Raw genomic sequence first — 17,992 nt, forward strand, 5'->3', positions numbered from 1 at the left:
ATATGATAATTAACTCAACTAACTGCAGTATTATGAGAATATTATCAATGACCATTTATAATCACAAAATTAACTAATATATATATGTATATTTTAAATCAAAAATAAAAAGATATATCAGTTTCTTAATTTTACTCAGAGCCATCTATTGAGCTTAAATAAAATATGTTTGACGAATAACCAATCCTTATTAAACGATTTCTTGTAGAAGAGGGTCAAAATGTATCTTAAATATTATTATGTATTTTAAATTTAATATAAATGTGTCTTTGACATTATAAAAAAAATTAAAACTTTATTTTTTTAATATTCAAATTTTATTATCAACGTTAAAAAATTATAATTAAACTTTCATTTGCAAATATATTTAACATTTCATTTAGTATTATTATGGTATTTGCATATTATGAACGGGTAATTATTTTTTTTTAATAATATTAGTTTAAATTTTATAACTTATGATTTATAATTAAATGCTGACTTTACGCACGCAGTACTTCATTTATTACTTAAAAGTTTTAAAACGAGTTTCAAAATGTTAATTACAAATATTCACTAACAATTGTTGAATCATTTTCATTTTCAATTAACATTGTTCTTGACTGATTCTTATTATTTGAATTTTCATTTATATTTCTATTTGACTTAATTTCATTATTATTTAATTCGTTTTGACTTAAAAAACTAACAATACCAGCTCCAAATGAATCACCCAGAACATTTACCACTGTTCGAATACGATCTCTGGATAAGTAAAACAAATTAAATATTAAAATTTATAAATGGCAATCAATTTTGTAAAAAAACAATCATTTTTTTTAGGAAAACTGTTATAATGGATGTTAAGGTCATAGATTGGAAGAGGAATAATAGATCCATGGTCACCCAGGATCGGGTTTCCCGTCAGTTTTAATTGTGAGCAATTAGAAACTGAACATTCTGTATAATATACATACATGTATACGAGTATATTGCAAAATATTAACCATATACTTACAATAGCCAGTCAACTGCTATCACGAGAGAAATATCTTCCGCTGGTAATCCTATCGTATCCAAAACCATAACCATTGTAACTAAACCAGCTTGTGGTATACCAGCCGCACCTATACTTGCAGCAGTAGCTGTTATACTACAGAAAAAAAAATTAGCTTGCTTTTTTTTTCTATAAATTACCATACCTTACAGCAATAATACTACCAAATGTTAAATCAACATCACGGATTTGTGCAATAAATAATGCAGCAACAGCTTCATATAATGCAGTACCATCCATATTAATTGTTGCACCAATTGGTAATACAAATCTTGCAACCCTTGAATCAATATTATTTTTGTCTTCTAAACAATTTATTGTTACCGGCAATGTTGCTGAACTTTTTTAGTATTATAAAGAATTTTGGCAAGAAATAAATAAAAAAAATAAAAATAAAATTTATAAGTCAATTGAAACTCCACAATGGAAAACCGTTACCGTAAGTCTATCAAATTTACTTATGGGAATTATAATTTACTTAATGTTAAACTTGCATTCATAAAGATATATGGTGTAATATGCAGGGTGATTCAGAAAGGAATACAACAACATATACCATTGGTTAGAGCAGGCATGTCAAACAAGCGGACCTTTCAATCCTGCGGCCCGTTACGTTTTTGAAAATTGTGAAACTTAATTCTTATAATTTTGTTATAAATATTGATTTAGAAAGTGTTGAAAACAAAGTGAAGTTTCTGTGGGGGCTTTTCACACATCTAAAAACCAAACTTATGCATATGCGAAAAATACACAACTGCATGTACAACGTAGCCGAAACCGAATTTTCACGTTAGTTTGTTTCGAGAAGCGGAAAGCGCCTGTTCTAAAAATCAAAAACTTATATATTCGAACCAGTTTAATTTTGTTATATTTGTTAACAGTAGACCAATTAAGTGAACTCGAAATTTTTTGAATATTCTAATCAGAATAAATTACTAAAAACCGAATTTGAAAGAAGATTTTTAGAGTAGATTACCACATTAATTTAACCTATTTACTTTTGCATTTTCTATTAATATTGAAACAGTTGATGCAAATTTACAATTAAAATTGGAATCCTGTGTGATTCTGTATTGAAACAAGAATTTAAAGAAGTAGAAATTACTAAATTTCATAATTATTTACCAATAAATCAATTCAGCATGTTCGAAAGAAAAATCAATTTTAGTTATGTTTGAAAGCACATATTTGTGCGAAATAATAAAACTGAAAGATCAAGATTAACAGATCAACATGTTCAATCAATATTAAAAATATTAAAAATTATAACTGTGAATTAAATTCAACCAAATTTCGAAGACGTAGTAACAAAAAAACGTTGTTAAATTTAAAAAAAAAATTTTTTTATATTTTTGTGCGATTGTATTATTCGTATGTTTTAAATTTTGTTTTATATTGATAAATCAAAATTTCAGTATAATTTAGTAGTTTAAGTTTTTAGTGAGTGACCCGAAGCAAAAAAAAATTTCAAAAATATTGATTTTTCTGAAAATTTATTGTACTCGTATTTTAACAAAAACATTAAAATTCAGATTTTTTATCAAAATAACGGTTCTTAAAAATGTTAACTGTTTTTTAGAGTGATATCGCAATAAAAAATTTATAGTAGGTGATAAATACAGCTTTCAAAGTCAATAAAAATCAAAAATAATGACAATTTTTTGGTTTTTTAGATTTTATTAGGGTCTTTAAAATTTTGACATAGATAAGGCTTTCATTTTATATCTTCTATACCATAAAAGATTTTCCAACACATAGTGACTTAAGTTAAAGCTTGAAAAAGTGGACAAAATTCGAAGTTTCAAAAAAAACATAATCAAGCAACAGGTTTATTTTAAGCCTTTTACTAGGTGTTTCAGGAACTGTTTATTTGAAGCCCTTATCTTTTTCGCAACGGAAGTAATAATCAAAAAACTCGTAAAAATTTCCTGGAAATTCGTTAAAATCCCTGTATCTTGGAAACCCTTGATATTTCGCAACTAGCGCAGGACAAAAATTTTACCCATTTTCTACCATCAAACCAACGGTTTATGTTGTTGTATACCTTTCTGATTTACCCTGTATAGTGAATTACTATATATGGAATGTAAAAGTTATAAAAATTTTGAATTTTTTGATAAGAATTCGAATTTTAATAAGTTATAATAGCTATTACATAAAGCTTGTCATTACGACACCACTTTAAATACAAAATGGAGTCATATTCTACCTTCAAACCTTTCAATAGAAACTTCAGAAGAACTTCAAATTCAAAGCTCCCATCTTCTTGAAGCAGAAGATATTAACAAATTAATGTGTGTAATAAATATTTAACCAAATATCCCTAAAATTTTTATATTTCATAAACTGTCGAGCTGTGACATAATAATTCTAAACAAAAGTTTTAGAAATGCGACTGTACATAATATTGTATATAGTATATATATTTATTATATATATGTATATATATTTTCTTAACAATTTTTAAAAAGAATTTACCTTGATGCTGTCCCAAAAGCTGTAGCCATAGCTTGACTCATATTTGCAATAAATTTGTAAGGATTTTTTCTAGTCAATACAAAAAATATCAACGGAAGTATTACAAAACCATGAAATAGGATGCCACCTGCTACAGTTATAAAAAATAAACCAAGTTTACCAAATAAATCATCTAAACTTTCCAATTCAATAACTTTGGAACATATCAAAAATATAACACCAACTGGTGATAACCTAATATATAAAAATCATAAGAAAAAAGAAAATTATTATCGAAATAACAAAGAATATAATAATTAAAATGAAATTGAAATAATTTTTAAATACAATAACCATGATTTTCATTGAACTGAAGATGCGTATAAGCTGTATTTCGTTTGTATTTTTTATAAAAAAAACACTAAATTTTGTTCGTAATACAGAGCTAATGTATATAAAGCGCTTTTTTGTTTTTTTAAATGTTTTATTTATAAGTTGTTTTTGATAAATTTTTATAATTCAAAATAAAACTAATGAATATCTCTTTTATTATCATTTAACATACATGTTTACAACAGCAAATCTCTCATTTAAATTTAAAATATTTAAATAAATTTCCAAATAAATTTCTTTGAATTGTTATAGTTAAATAACGTTTAATAATACTATGGTTTTAAATATGCTTATAATTTTGCATTTCGTTATTGCCGAAAAGAAAGAAAAATACGTACTAGTTCTACGTTTGCATATATTTAGGATGAACGATTTATGCAGTCTTTGAAATAAAGCAAAAATTAATTTAAAAAGGGATTAACATAATGCTCGATTTTGAAGGTTAATTGCGTGAGTTAAAAAAAATAATTATAATTTTTAATGTCATGGATTTTACCGTTAGCTTTTTACGTTTATAGAAATTTGAAAAAGCTTGCGGTTTCGGAAATATAAGGCGCCAAAAATTTAATTTTACAAATTTCCAAAGGCGATAACTTGAGAGGGGGTAGAGATGGAAAAAAATATTCTTCCAACGAAATGAGCTACTTAATAGTGCCTAAAAGCTACTAAAATTTTATGCTCCCACAACCTGAGGTCTAGAAGAAAAATAACATCAAAAATTTGAAAAAAACGGATTTTAGACAACGGTAATTTTAAAAGGCCATTTTATTTTTTTTTAATTTAACTACAGTATGCCGCGATAGAAGAAGCAAGCCGCTGGTATTCTACGTTTGCAAAATTTGAAAAATGCTTATGGTTTCACTGCAATAAATAGTTAAAAAATATGCCAATTATTAACAAAAAACTATTCATATGTACTATAAATAATTCTAATTTACAAGATTAAATTATTTACATAAGTTTATTGATATAATATTTATACAAGACTTTCCTATAAAAAGAATTGTATATAATACTACGTTTGATAACACTGTAAAATAGATTGCATTCATTAACATTGCAGATTCTAACACATTAGCTGTTAAAATGCAAAAATAACACATAAATAAATTGTTTAACTCTAGATTTTCTTGCATGTATTGCGGTATGTCTGCATAAATTTTGTTTACTAAATAATGCCAAAATTTAAAAACATATTTTGATAATTAAAAAATTTTATAAAAAATATTTAAAATATCGTTATAAAAATAAAAAGTTAAGCAAATAAAATATACTTACCAAATAACCCAGCAAGTTATTTTCATCATAATTTTACTCATCTCGTTAAATACGTTTATTAAAGTTTGAGCTTCTGTTTTAACTGAACTTAAAGCTATTCCAAACGTAATTGATGCTACAACTAAGCCTAATATATTCATTCCATCAACGAATTCACCAGTCACCTTCCATTTCAATAAATCTATATATTACGTGAATATTTTAGAGACATTTTGAAAAAGAAAAAAAAATAGATAAAAAATATTACAAAAAAGAGATTAATAATTAAAAAGAAAAATTATTAATTCCCGTTTTTAAAAACAACGCTCTGTCCATTTTTAGAGACGTAGTTGGCCGCTTAACTTCACAAATCGATAACCGAATCAATTCTAATTCGTTGAGCGCATTTATTTTTTTCTCTAAATATTTATTTACATAATATATCTACATTTGATCGGTGTAAAATCCCTATGAAATGCATACGAGACGGCATTTCCAAAAATACGACATTTATAATTTAATACCGCATTTATGATAAAAAAAATTTTTTTCTTACCTGTTGTAAAATTTTTTGGTGGCTTTAATACAGTTTGATATTGTTTTGTACATGCTTGTATTAAATTTGGTGGAAACATATTTTTGATTAAATCTAGTAATGTATCAGTTGTTGTTATATTACGTTTTTTATTTGAAATGGCTTCACTATCATTATTTGAATTAATATGATCATTGAAATTTATTTTACCAGGCTTTATTGTTTGTACTAATATAATGCCTAATATAACAGCAATTATTGTTGTTATTATATAATAAATAATAGCGCGTCCACCAATTTTAGCAGATAATTGTAAATCTAAACTTCCAATTGCTGATATCAATGAAGATATTATTAATGGTAATATTAATGCTTTTAATATTCTTAAAAATATATCACCAATAAAATAAACATATGATATTTCTCTTGATGTAAATGATTCACCACGCACATTAATTAATGTAATACCCACTATAAAACCGATAATAACACCACTCATTGTTAATATTGTTAATAAATTAAGACAAATTATTTTCTTTATGGAATGCATGATTATAGTGATCTCACGTTTAACAGAATTTTTTAAACTTGATATTTTTTTCTAAATAAAATCAAAAATATCATCCTGTAATTATAAAAACAAAAATTAACATAAATGGATCGATTATTTTAATAGTGATTTAAATCCATTGATAATTTCAACGACAATATCCTATAGTTGGAATTATACATTATACATATACGTGCATTATGAATATTTCCATACTTTAATATTTTTATAAACTCAAATGCAAATAATTTACTTTTCAATACAATTAACTTAGATCACTTTCAAAATAAACGACTTAAATAAAATTTTTATATACTAAATAAGTTATAAAAATAAAATTCACTAAAATTCGCTAAACAAGTAAATAATATTTTTTGGAATTCCCATTTAAACTTACGTTTTTTTTAATATAAAATTTAGTTTTTTTTGCTTTAATTCTCTTTTGTTATCGAAAAACCAAAAAGTATATAAAACATCTATATAATTATGTAAATTAGAATAAAATAAAAGAAACAATTAAACTTGTTTTATAATTTGACATATACTATTCTGGATAATAAGTTACTGCTTATTACTAACCATAAAATATTTAAATGATATGCTGAATTATATATATTAATACATTATATTGTACTATATATCATTTAGATGTCAGTGTGCTGCTTAATTCAGTTAATAAATATTTCTTAATAGATTTGTTTATAATTAACCTACTATTATACAATTAAATTAATTTTATGAAACTGGCTACACAATTCAGCTGATAAATATTTCTGCGTAATTTTTGTATTATTATCCAGTACACTTGTAACGTTAAGTGAATTAAGCAGCACCAGTTAGTTTACAAGCTCTACTTGATTCCCCAAACTTTTGAAATAATACAGTAGTAAACAACATTTAGAATATACGATTTTTTTAAAATAATATAGAATACAAAATAAAATTTATCTTATTATAACGTAACAAATTTTTGATGAACTTATACTGAAGATTTTATGCATAATTGCACATTGTTAAATGTAAAAAGCTTTTTTGAAGAATAATATTGAATATAATTTAATTGAATCTTTTATTCTACTATAAAATAATGTTTTGTTCTCTTAAAGAAAAAAATAAACGATATTTCAAATTAGGAAAGAACCAGTTTAATTAGCGCGAAAGTTAAAAATAAACATATTCTGTTTTTTTTTCTATAATAAATATTTAAATAAGAAATTAAATAAGAAATAATGCAGTCGTATTTTAAAGTGAAATTCAATAATATACAATTACATTCAATATAAATTATATATTCTATATCAACAGTAAAATCGCAAAAGATATAGCGACCTCAAATTTACTTTACATATAGTATGTTTATAGACAAACATATTATGTACAAATTTATATACATCTCAATAATTTTTAAAACTTTAAATGTATTTTGCCTTTATTATAGACATTTTAAATATTTGAACGCTTATAGCATAATAAAAGCATATCGATTTTAATATCATGTATACGAGCTCTTATAAATAAAATTATTGTCTATATTTAAAATAGGATGAAACTTTTATAATGCAAAAAATTTCATTGATGATCAATATGCATCCAAATCAAGCATATACTATAACGTATATAGTATAAAAATTTAGAATATTGCTTATTTACAATATTACTTAACCGATTTTTTTTGTTTTTTCAAATAGGTCAATAATAATAATTGTGTTTAATGTGTTCTTAATATTATTACAATAATTATTTCAATATGAATCTTCTTTATATTATTACAATAATTATTAAAGGATTCTACTGTTTAAACGCTTAAGCTTTTACCCCTACTGGCGTCATTCACCTCTTCATAATATTCATATGTACAAACATATCTATACATATTCTTCACTTGTACGACCTTCAACACTCTTAAATTCATTATATTTATACATCCATTTAATTATATCCATATATAATTTTCTTAAACAAATTAAAACTTGAAATATAAAATTAGTTAGTGTTTTTCTGAATATTGCAGAAAAAATACATTTTAAAACATGAAAATAAAAGAGCATTAGAGCAATAATAAGAGAAAGAGAGGAAATGAAGAATGCAGAAATAGATACAGTCATCTATACAGCTATAATAGAAGTTGATTGGAAAATACAATGCTACTACTGAGCGCATCATTTATCGCGTAGAGAAAGCACACCGATACTCCATCAAATTAAAAACTAAAAAATATTAAAAAAAGTCAGAAAATGCAGATTTACCAGTTGCTTTTCGTTGTTCTGTTTTAGTTTCCCTTCTATTCTTCTTTTATATCCTGTTGTTATTTTAAACACTAATTAAGTATACATAAAAATATAACGTGCGTACGATCGAATAATTCGACAAAACTAAGGTTTAGTTTCGTATTCATTTAGTTTTTTATTCTTTTTTTTTCTCTTTTAATTCTCACTTTCCAAGTGGTTGTTAATTTATTATTTCAATAGTTCAGAAATTTATCAATTGTATTATTCTATTATTGGTCTGAGTTGATTTTGCAAATTATTTTTGTTTCAATTTTTTAATTTAATTTTTTTTTTTCTTCTAATATATTGAGAAGGTTTTAACAGAAGCAAGTCTGAGTTCATACTGAAATGTTTTTACTTTAAAATTTATCCATATATTAAAAACAAAAAAAAAACTACAACATTATTATTTTTTCTTTTATTATTATTTTTGCATATATATACATGTACTGTATGTATTTTTTACTTGTATAATAAGGCAAAAAAAGATGCATTTTTTTTTATAAAAAAATTACACAGTGCTTACGATTTTTCCTAGTTTATTAAAAAAATCTTTGGAAATTCTCTTTTAAAGTTCCATAACGTTGCATTATAACAGGATTTTTAAATTAATTTTAGGAATTAATATTTTAAACCGAATTCAGCAATTTATGTCAGCAAATAAAGTTGATTCAAATCAAAAATGTTATTGCTGAAATAGGGAAAACGCAAAATAAGCAATAACCAGACGAAAATCCTGACTGATGTTTTATCTAATCATACGGCAAGCTAAGGGGATATCTATATGTAAGTTATAGACCTATAGTAAGCAATAGTGCTTGGAATTTTTTTGTGGAAGTAGAGGAAATTGCACTTTTTTGAAAAGCACCTGCACTTTTTTGAAAACTGCGAAATTCTAATTCTGCGGCAGAATTTCTATCTGTCGAACATTATAACTTTCCCGACCTCTTCAATAACTTGTAAGTCTTAAGAGTTTTTTATAGGAAACGCTCATAGGCGGATTTATTTTTACCTCACTATAATATTTACACAGTCTAAAATCTACAGTTACGTAATTATTACAGGACTGTTGGAATATAAACTGTAATCAATAGAGATTTTTAAAATGTAGAGATTTTTTAAAACTTTATTATTATTACAAAAAAGTTTAAATGCTTAAACTCTTTTTTTTTTTTAATTTGTATTGTGATTGCATATACACTCTGTACGAACATTATTATACGAGTATAAATATATTATCAATTATTTAATATGAATGAACCTTAATTCTAAATAAATATATAATTTTCAATGTTCAACTATAAAACTTATTCAATATTAAATATATGAACGATATTGTGTTTCATATAAATATATAATGAAAAAGAATAATGCATATTTAAGAATTTGAGGCGGAATGGTAAAAAAAAACATTTGTGGTGACCAAAAGTATTGTCCTGTTTATTTAATCCTGTTCATTGGATAGCAGACTCTTTATAGTTTATGATTTTAATTTTTTTTTTTAATCTGTTTCTATATACTTTTCCTCTTTTTGGACAACCCCCACTTCTGCTTCTACTGTACTTTCTGCTACACTAGACTGCCATTTTCATTGTTTGATTTTCCGGTATTAAAAATTATTAGATATAGGTTTTACAGAATTTTATTATTTTCTATACAATCATCTTAAAAATAATTTGTTGCATAATTTAAGCTGATCTTTAATAATTAAAAATTTTACTTCTGCAAAATTATTGGTTTAGTGATATTAGTTATATGTATATACAAAAATGTAACCAATAACAACAAATTATTTTTTTATGACATGCTTAACGTTCTTTTTCTATCAAACATCCTATTTTTGCAAATATAAAGTTTTAATTCGTCGTAGGTATTTTTTATTAATTTTAACTTAAAACTGATTATTTAAAATATCCAATATTTTCGTCAATGTGTATAAAGATATTTCAGTAATATTTTCTAATAAAAGGAAAATACGTTTAGAATTTACCCTATCAAAATTTTTCAATTTAGAACTTATTCTGATTCTTTTTGCTACTTTAACTCTTCTGATTTTTTTTGCTACTTTGAAAGGGTACTTCAAATGACAATGAGAAAGGTTTGTATCTATTGTATTTCTATAAATTTTGGGATATATTTTTAATAAAACTTATTTTAAATGAAAACTTTCATCTTCTGGCTATTGCTATTTTTTCTTGCAAATATGAAAATAAAACTCCAAAATTTATTTATATAGAAATCTTTTTAAATATTTTCAAATGAAAATGACTTAAAACATAAAAGGGCGGTGAAATTTTTTTTTTTCTTCATATAAACTTTATATTGGTTTTTTTAAAAATCATAAAGGAAAAATGAGAGTTGCTCTCTCTACCCACTGGCCTTATACGCACCAGGGTAGTTTACCTACCTACAATTAATTTTTTACACAAATTACTTAACATTTGATATGCAAGATTTTAAAAAGAATAATAAAAACAAAACCAAATGAAACTATAAAAACGTTTAGCTATTTACTGCTTTATTGAAAAAATTGTAAAATTTAAATTTATAATTTTTAAAATTGAAAAAACAAAAAATAGAATAAAGTTAATGTATAAAGTGAATTAGTAGGTTAATATTATATATAGGTTAGTTATTATGTAAAATTATATATACAAATTATTTATGATTTCATTTCGCAGTTCCAGCGTTTATAAACTTGTTTTATTATAAATTATATGAAAAATATATTTATTTAATAACAAGCTTTGAATTTATTATAAATAATTAATTATCATTTCTTTTTTAAAGCAAAAGTATAGTACTTTTATTGCACCATTTATACAACAACGCAACAAATTCTAAATTATCAATTACTAAGCATACTAATTACTTACTTTAAATTTATTCACTTTATTTCTTGAGTAATCGTCAATCTTTTATATCAAAATTTTTAGGTGAAATTACTAGTTTTCTTGTAAAGATTTGCGTGTACTGCCTTCGTTAAATAAAACCGCAATATTTGCTAATCTGTAGGAAATGTTCGTTTCGTGTTCCACGCGAAATAGTTAAGAAATGTCATTTTTTATTTGAGCAAAAATAATTTCATGTAAAAAAGAGCCGGACCCTAAACTTTAGGTCAAATTCACTCAAAAGTACAAAATTTTTGAAAATGTTGTCAAGATGCGATATTAACTTATACACTGTTATATTTTTGCATAAAAATTAAAATATATTTGCACTGATACAAACCTATTGCTTGTAAAATAGAATAGATCAATGAAAATGATATATTGAAATGATATATGAAAATGATATATTATAATTTTGCATAAGTTCCGGAGATAACTTAGAGAAAATTAAATCTTATCTTTTATACGAGTATAGAAATTCAATAGAACCTGTATAATGGGAAAAGTGTGAAACCGAAAATTGACATCTCACAAACTACGAGAAAATTTCGTATTAATACAATGTAAAAGCTTTAAGGACTAGCGTTAGTGATGATGATTATAAATTATATTGAACAATTAACTTTAATTGTCAAACAAAATTTTCAATAAGAATTTTTTTTTGAAAATTTACTTCAGAAATTTTTAATTCTGTAGAATTTTTGTTTATAAATATGACAAACACGCCAATAAATATATAATATTAAAATAAAATATTTGGAAATATTTACATATTTACATCCAGTAGAATAAGAATAATTTTTTAAAGCAAATTTTAAAGGATCGACCAATATTGAAATATAGGAGTGCACAGATAAATATTCTGTTACAGACCAAATGTCTCCGAAAATATTATAATTTTATTTCTCTATCATGAAAATTTCCATTGAAAACTCAACATATAGAAATATGATACGATAGCGATTGCTTTATTAAATACCATAGAGTCGATAAGTATATAAAGGAGATTTTTTTTTTAAATCTTTTCAATTTTAAAGTTGCGTATTAATAAATTTTCTTAAAATTAACATGATATACGTATAAAAATTTTATATATATTATGTACGTAATTATCAACAACGGACAAATAAACATTATTTAGTTGTAAAGTTTTTTAACAAGATTTTATTATGTATCATTAAGTTAATTATTTTTATACGAATTTAATAAGTATTAAATAAAAACTTGTTAATAGTTTATGTTTTTACTTTTAGATAATAATTATATCTAAAGACTTTAATTTACCAAAATTAATAAAAACAGTACATAACGTATACACAGTAACATAAAACCGTTCAAGATAAGATAAAAAAGCAATATGGAAAAAATACACCTACATTTCTAATAAAAATTCATATATCGACTTATAAAATCTTCAAATGAACAAAATGAAACTGGTTTGATACATTCTTTTTTCAAGTTTTTTTTGAATTCTTTTACAACCTGAGTTTTTAGCGTAAGTAATTAAATTATTCACATTATACAGGGTGTTTCGCATAAGGGGACAATTAATTTCAAGGATTATTCTTTGATCAATTTCCAGTGAAAAATTGTATGGATGTGCCGTCCGAATTATGCGTAAAGTTCGTCAGTAACTTCTGGTAACAACTATAGAACTCAAGTATTAAATTTCAAGAAATTCTATCAATCTATTCCGTAGATATGGTAAAAAATGAAAAATCGTAAAAAAATTTCCTAGCCTTGATCTTTCTAAAAAAAATTTATAGATTCATTGTTTTAACACCTCAAATTTAAATATTAAATTTGAATAAAATCGGTTGATTATTTCTATTTATATACGCAAAAATGCATATTTAGCCCGAAGTAAACGTCCAGTTGCCGACACCTGATTTCATCCAAAAGTTAGGGCGTTCCGCGTAAGGTCGAATGAAGCTTATATATGAATATATATGAATATAGCTATTTCAATTAAATCTGTTGAATATTTTCTTCAAAGTAATCAAATACGTCAAATACAGGCCGACTAAAATCCAGTTCCCGTAGCCTTATATATCCCAAAAGTTGATCAATCCATGCCATAGTCGAAATAAACTTACATATAAAATTTCATCAAAATCGCCTCAGCAAAACTTGAGATACAGGTGTGAACACACAGACCGACAGGTTGCTAAAAATAGTTTATTTACACTTCCCTACCACGGAGAAGTGCGTTCCTACAGAAAGCTTGATATGCAAAATTTGTTGCCATCACATACACAGATACGGAAAAATATTCGTTTGCGACTATCAAAATTTGAAAAAATTTTCCAAAAAAATTTTTAGAGCTCAATCATAAATGACATGGGTATAGGTACATAATGTCATAATTATGTTGTCAATGAATATATCATATTTTTTATTATTTTTTACTCGAGTGACCCATACTCATACCCACATAGTACATAAGACAAAAGTCTTTCCAACGGTTGACATAGAGTAACAAACGTAGGCTGGTTCTAAATAGGTAATTGATTTCTCCTTATTTTCGGTCTTTCAATTAATTAGATTTAAGCCATATTTTTCGAGATTAAGCTCGAGAGAAGTAATTTTAATTTAAAACAAAACAAAAACAGGTGTTTTCTTTGCTAAATTAAAAACTTAATAAAATTACAAATTATTAATTAATCAAAGCACTATCGAATAAATATTTCTTTTAATTATTGAAATGAATAATATTCACATGTACATATGTATATGTTGTAATAAAAGTATGGATTTGTTTTTACAATTGCAGAACTACCAACCTTTTTCTTTTTCAACAGATTTTTTTCTTTTTTTCACTTGTTATAATTTTTTTATAAGTTTTCATCAAAAAGTATTATCTTTTTAACACTTATTATGAAATATTTGAAAATTTTTTTTACAAACTGCACTAATTTTATAACTAAAATAAAAAAAATCTTTGTTTACTTTCTATATAGTGGCATCATTTTCTAAGACATTTTGCATTTAGAGTTAATTTCAGTTTGACAATGTTCTGAGCAAAAAAAGAGACTTACCTAAAATTTTTGGCTTCACTATGTTTTTTTAAAGATACGATTTTTAGTGAGTGTAAGCGAGATAGAAACAAAGATAGTCTCTTTCTTTGTTGTCAAATTAAAATTGATATTAAGTGCCACTGGTTTTTTTTCTTGAAAAAGTTTAAACCAACGGCGAAAAAATAAACAAAGAAATTTCCGTGAGTTTTTTTTTAACTTATAAAAAAAAATAAAACAAAGCGAAAAAAGAACAAATTCTTTTGGAAAAATGAAAAAGTACATACCAAATTTCCACCATGATTGTGAAGATTATTTATTTCATTCATCAAAAAAAAATATTTATTCAATAGTGTTGAATAATAGTATTAAATTTTTAATTTTGGTTAACATTTGTTTTTTTTTTTGTTCTAAACTAAAATTACTTCGGATGACATAATTTTACCAGTAGCGGATATTTTCCTAACCAAAATTATTGTGTGGTCAATGAAATGTACCATGCACACAATATTTAAAATGGACATTTTTAATATACGGTATAACCCGTTTAAAAGAAACTTCACTTTGCCATTCATTTTGGTTCTTATAAGCGGGAGTTTCCTTTAAAAGGTACCCTTTTCAATAAATTTTGTATACATTTTAGAAAAAAAGGAGATACACAACATGGAATAACTCTTCCCACTTGAAAATTATGCAGACGAATATAAGCCAGTGAATCACTTTTTTCTCACTTTGCGAGTAAAATAGCGAAATGGACGATCATGCTCTTAATTTAAACTGATTGTGAATTTTATTTTAATTGGGTTTTTTTGCAGGCTTATATGAAGTGAATTTCTATGTTGTGTTAACATTTTTGCCATTCATAACTGCCGCTTTTAAGAGGGTTTTTCTTCTAAGGAAATTTTAAAAGAGTAAAAAGAAAAGCATTGGTGCAGTGGTTATGGCGCCGGCCCTTTAACCGAAGGGTCTCGGGTTCAAACCCCGGTCAGCTCACTATGAAAATTACATTCAATATTTATAACTTAATATACAATATTTATAAATATTATAAAAGTAATTTTCATATATTCATAATATTCGATATTAAAAAATAAAAAAATAAACAGTAAATATTAATAAACTTAAATACTTAATATAAAAAAAAACTACGACAGGCTAGTTACCTACCTAGTTAAAACTCTATGACGCCATAAAACTAGTGCATGATATCATGCGCTAGCCCTATGCTCCTACTAGGAGTGAACAAGGAAAAAAAATAATAAAAAGACATTAAAATTTATGTAAAATGACAAGTGCATGAAAAAGTAATTATTTAAAGCAAGGGTTTCTTATAAGCGGGTTTTACTGTATTTACAGTTTTTCTAGAAATGGTGAAACGAAAATAACGTGCAATCCAATTGTTAGTAAAAAAGTTTTCATTCGCAATATTTTATTAAATTGTACTTTGATTCAAAATACAAAAAGAAATTATTATTAATATTGTTTAGAGTTGTTCAATAAGATTGTCAAATAAAACTGAAAGATAAAAATTCATTTTCAAGTGTATTTTGATATTAAGATCCATACATTTATGTGTGTAATTTCAATTTATAAAATAAATTTATCTAAAGAGAAAAATAACAATGGAAATAAATGTGTTTTGTTGAAATTTAATTTCTTTTACAGATATTTCAAATAAATAATTTTTAAAATATTTTCAATTTTTACTTTAAAAAAAATTTTTAGCTTATCTTTCTTAGATTATATATGTATTTCACATATTTTATAATGAAGTTCAAATAAAAAAAAAAAACAAAATAAATACAATCCAGTTACAAGTTTGACAATGCTTAGAACAAAGAAAGAGACAACCAGAAAGAATTTCGTTTCATTATTTTCTCAACGAATTAGAAATAGTAAAAGAAGGAGCATCTTTATTTCTACCTCGCTTGCACTGCCTAAAAAATGGCATCTTGAAAAAAACATAGTGAAGACAAATATTTCAGTTAAATCTCTTTCTTTGCTCTAAGCATTGTCAAACTGAAATTAACATTAAGCACCAAATGTTGTTGTTTATTTTTCTTAGAAAAGTACGTTGTATTAAAAGTAAACAAAGAAGATTTTGTTATTTAATTTATAAAATTGATGCAGTTTGTAAATAAAAAATCATAAAATATTTAATAATAAGTAATATTTAATAAAAAGAATACTATTTGATAAAAACTTATAAAAAAAATATAAGTGAAAAAAAAAATCTGTTGAAAATGAAAAAGGTGTATAGATCTGAATTGTTATTCCCATTTTTAAAAACAAATAGTATTGTTACGCTATATGCATATGAATATTATTGATTTCATCATTAAAAGAAATATTTATTCAATAGTGCTTGTAATTATATTAAATTGTTAATTTTGAAAAATGTTTTAAGAAAACATTTATTTTTGTTTTGTTTTAAATTAAAATGACTTCGAATGATATAATTTTACAAGGGCCGGTTTTTTTTGAAGCAGAATGAATTTGTGTTTCATAAAATCAAATATGTTAAATTGATGTTTTGCTTTTTGTATAATCACAGTTTTCCTAGAAACGATGAAATGAATATATTTCCCATTATAGAGTGAAGATTTGGTCAAAAAAAAATGTATGAAGACGGCTCGATGCCCGTGAATTCAGTAAGTAAAATAAAATATGAGCGTGAATTATTTAAGAAATAAATTATTTTAGAACAAATTAGTATGCGAAGCTCAATTAATGAACAAGGAAGAATACAAGGACATACCATTTACTTCAGTGAGTAATAACCACATATTAATTAAAATTTGTTAAAAATAAAAACTATGCTGTTTTAGATTTATTAAAATATACATATATGTATTTATATTTATTGTTATTAATATTGTTTAGAGTTATTCGGTAAAATTGTCAAGCAAAACTGATAACATAGGAAATTTTTAACAAAAATTTCCAACTTATCCTTCTTACAAATTACACGTAGTAGAAGCCGGATAAGAAAATAAAATAAATACACTAATGTTGCGACTTTGACAATGTTCGGAGCAAAGAAACATACAACTAGAAAAAATTTGGCTTCACTGTTTTTTGAAGATACTCCATCCCTTAGTATTTCTAATTTGTTCTAATGTGTTTGCGGTTTCTTTTTTATGTTTTGATATTTCTTTTTCCTCTGTTTTTTTTTTCTGTACATCAGAAATTGAAATCTGGTGCAGATTTCATCCAAGTTCAATTGATACGACTAGCAAAAATGGGAAAATCGTAAAATTTTTCATATCCAAAAATTTTATACCAGATTGGATAGTCTGATAGACACATGTATGCGTTTTTGGTTTTTACTTACACTCTCATTATTTTTCTTAAAAAAAAAATTGAGAGCCGCATATTAATCCGAGACAGAAACCACAGACAATAAGATTTTTTTACGTTTAAAAATATAATACTCTCTCAACAAAAACGGCAACACATTCAAAAAGAAAAATTTATGACATATTTAAGATCAAATGTGACATTTTTGAAATGTCATAAACTTGATTTTGTATTTGTTAGCCAGAAAATTTGTAAATATTTCTTTTCTGATATAAAAAAAATAAAGAGAGAA

At 24.5% G+C, this 17,992-nt stretch overlaps 1 protein-coding gene across 2 annotated transcripts; it reads right to left on the reverse strand.

Annotated features, from left to right (window-relative positions):
* Window positions 1–315: 315 nt before the first annotated feature.
* On the reverse strand, window positions 316–8,826 carry LOC129616761 (excitatory amino acid transporter 1-like). Of its 2 annotated transcripts, none has more exons than XM_055532328.1 (7): window positions 8,475–8,826; window positions 5,700–6,303; window positions 5,165–5,345; window positions 3,515–3,748; window positions 1,182–1,376; window positions 998–1,132; window positions 316–744 (listed from the first exon to the last, which is right to left on the reverse strand). In XM_055532328.1, exons 2-7 carry the CDS (start codon window positions 6,226–6,228, stop codon window positions 543–545), a joined length of 1,476 nt encoding a protein of 491 aa, XP_055388303.1. In that variant the 5' UTR covers window positions 6,229–6,303; window positions 8,475–8,826; the 3' UTR covers window positions 316–542. The 2 variants fall into 2 exon arrangements, with proteins under 2 accessions (XP_055388303.1, XP_055388304.1); XM_055532329.1 differs by having other exon boundaries at window positions 603–744; window positions 1,187–1,376.
* Window positions 8,827–17,992: the final 9,166 nt, after the last annotated feature.

The sequence above is a fragment of the Condylostylus longicornis genome, unplaced genomic scaffold, assembly GCF_029603195.1.
Source record: "Condylostylus longicornis isolate FDR11 unplaced genomic scaffold, ASM2960319v2 ptg000286l, whole genome shotgun sequence".
Taxonomy (NCBI): domain Eukaryota; kingdom Metazoa; phylum Arthropoda; class Insecta; order Diptera; family Dolichopodidae; genus Condylostylus; species Condylostylus longicornis.

Coding starts and splice junctions, on each gene's coding strand:
- LOC129616761 (XM_055532328.1), bottom strand. CDS start 6,228: ATGCATTCCATAAAGAAAATAATTTGTCTTAATTTATTAACAATATTA. Junction 1,377..3,514: donor GCTTTTGGGACAGCATCAAG/GTAAATTCTTTT, acceptor ATACTAAAAAAG/TTCAGCAACATTGCCGGTAA. Junction 1,133..1,181: donor GGTAGTATTATTGCTGTAAG/GTATGGTAATTT, acceptor TTTTTTCTGTAG/TATAACAGCTACTGCTGCAA.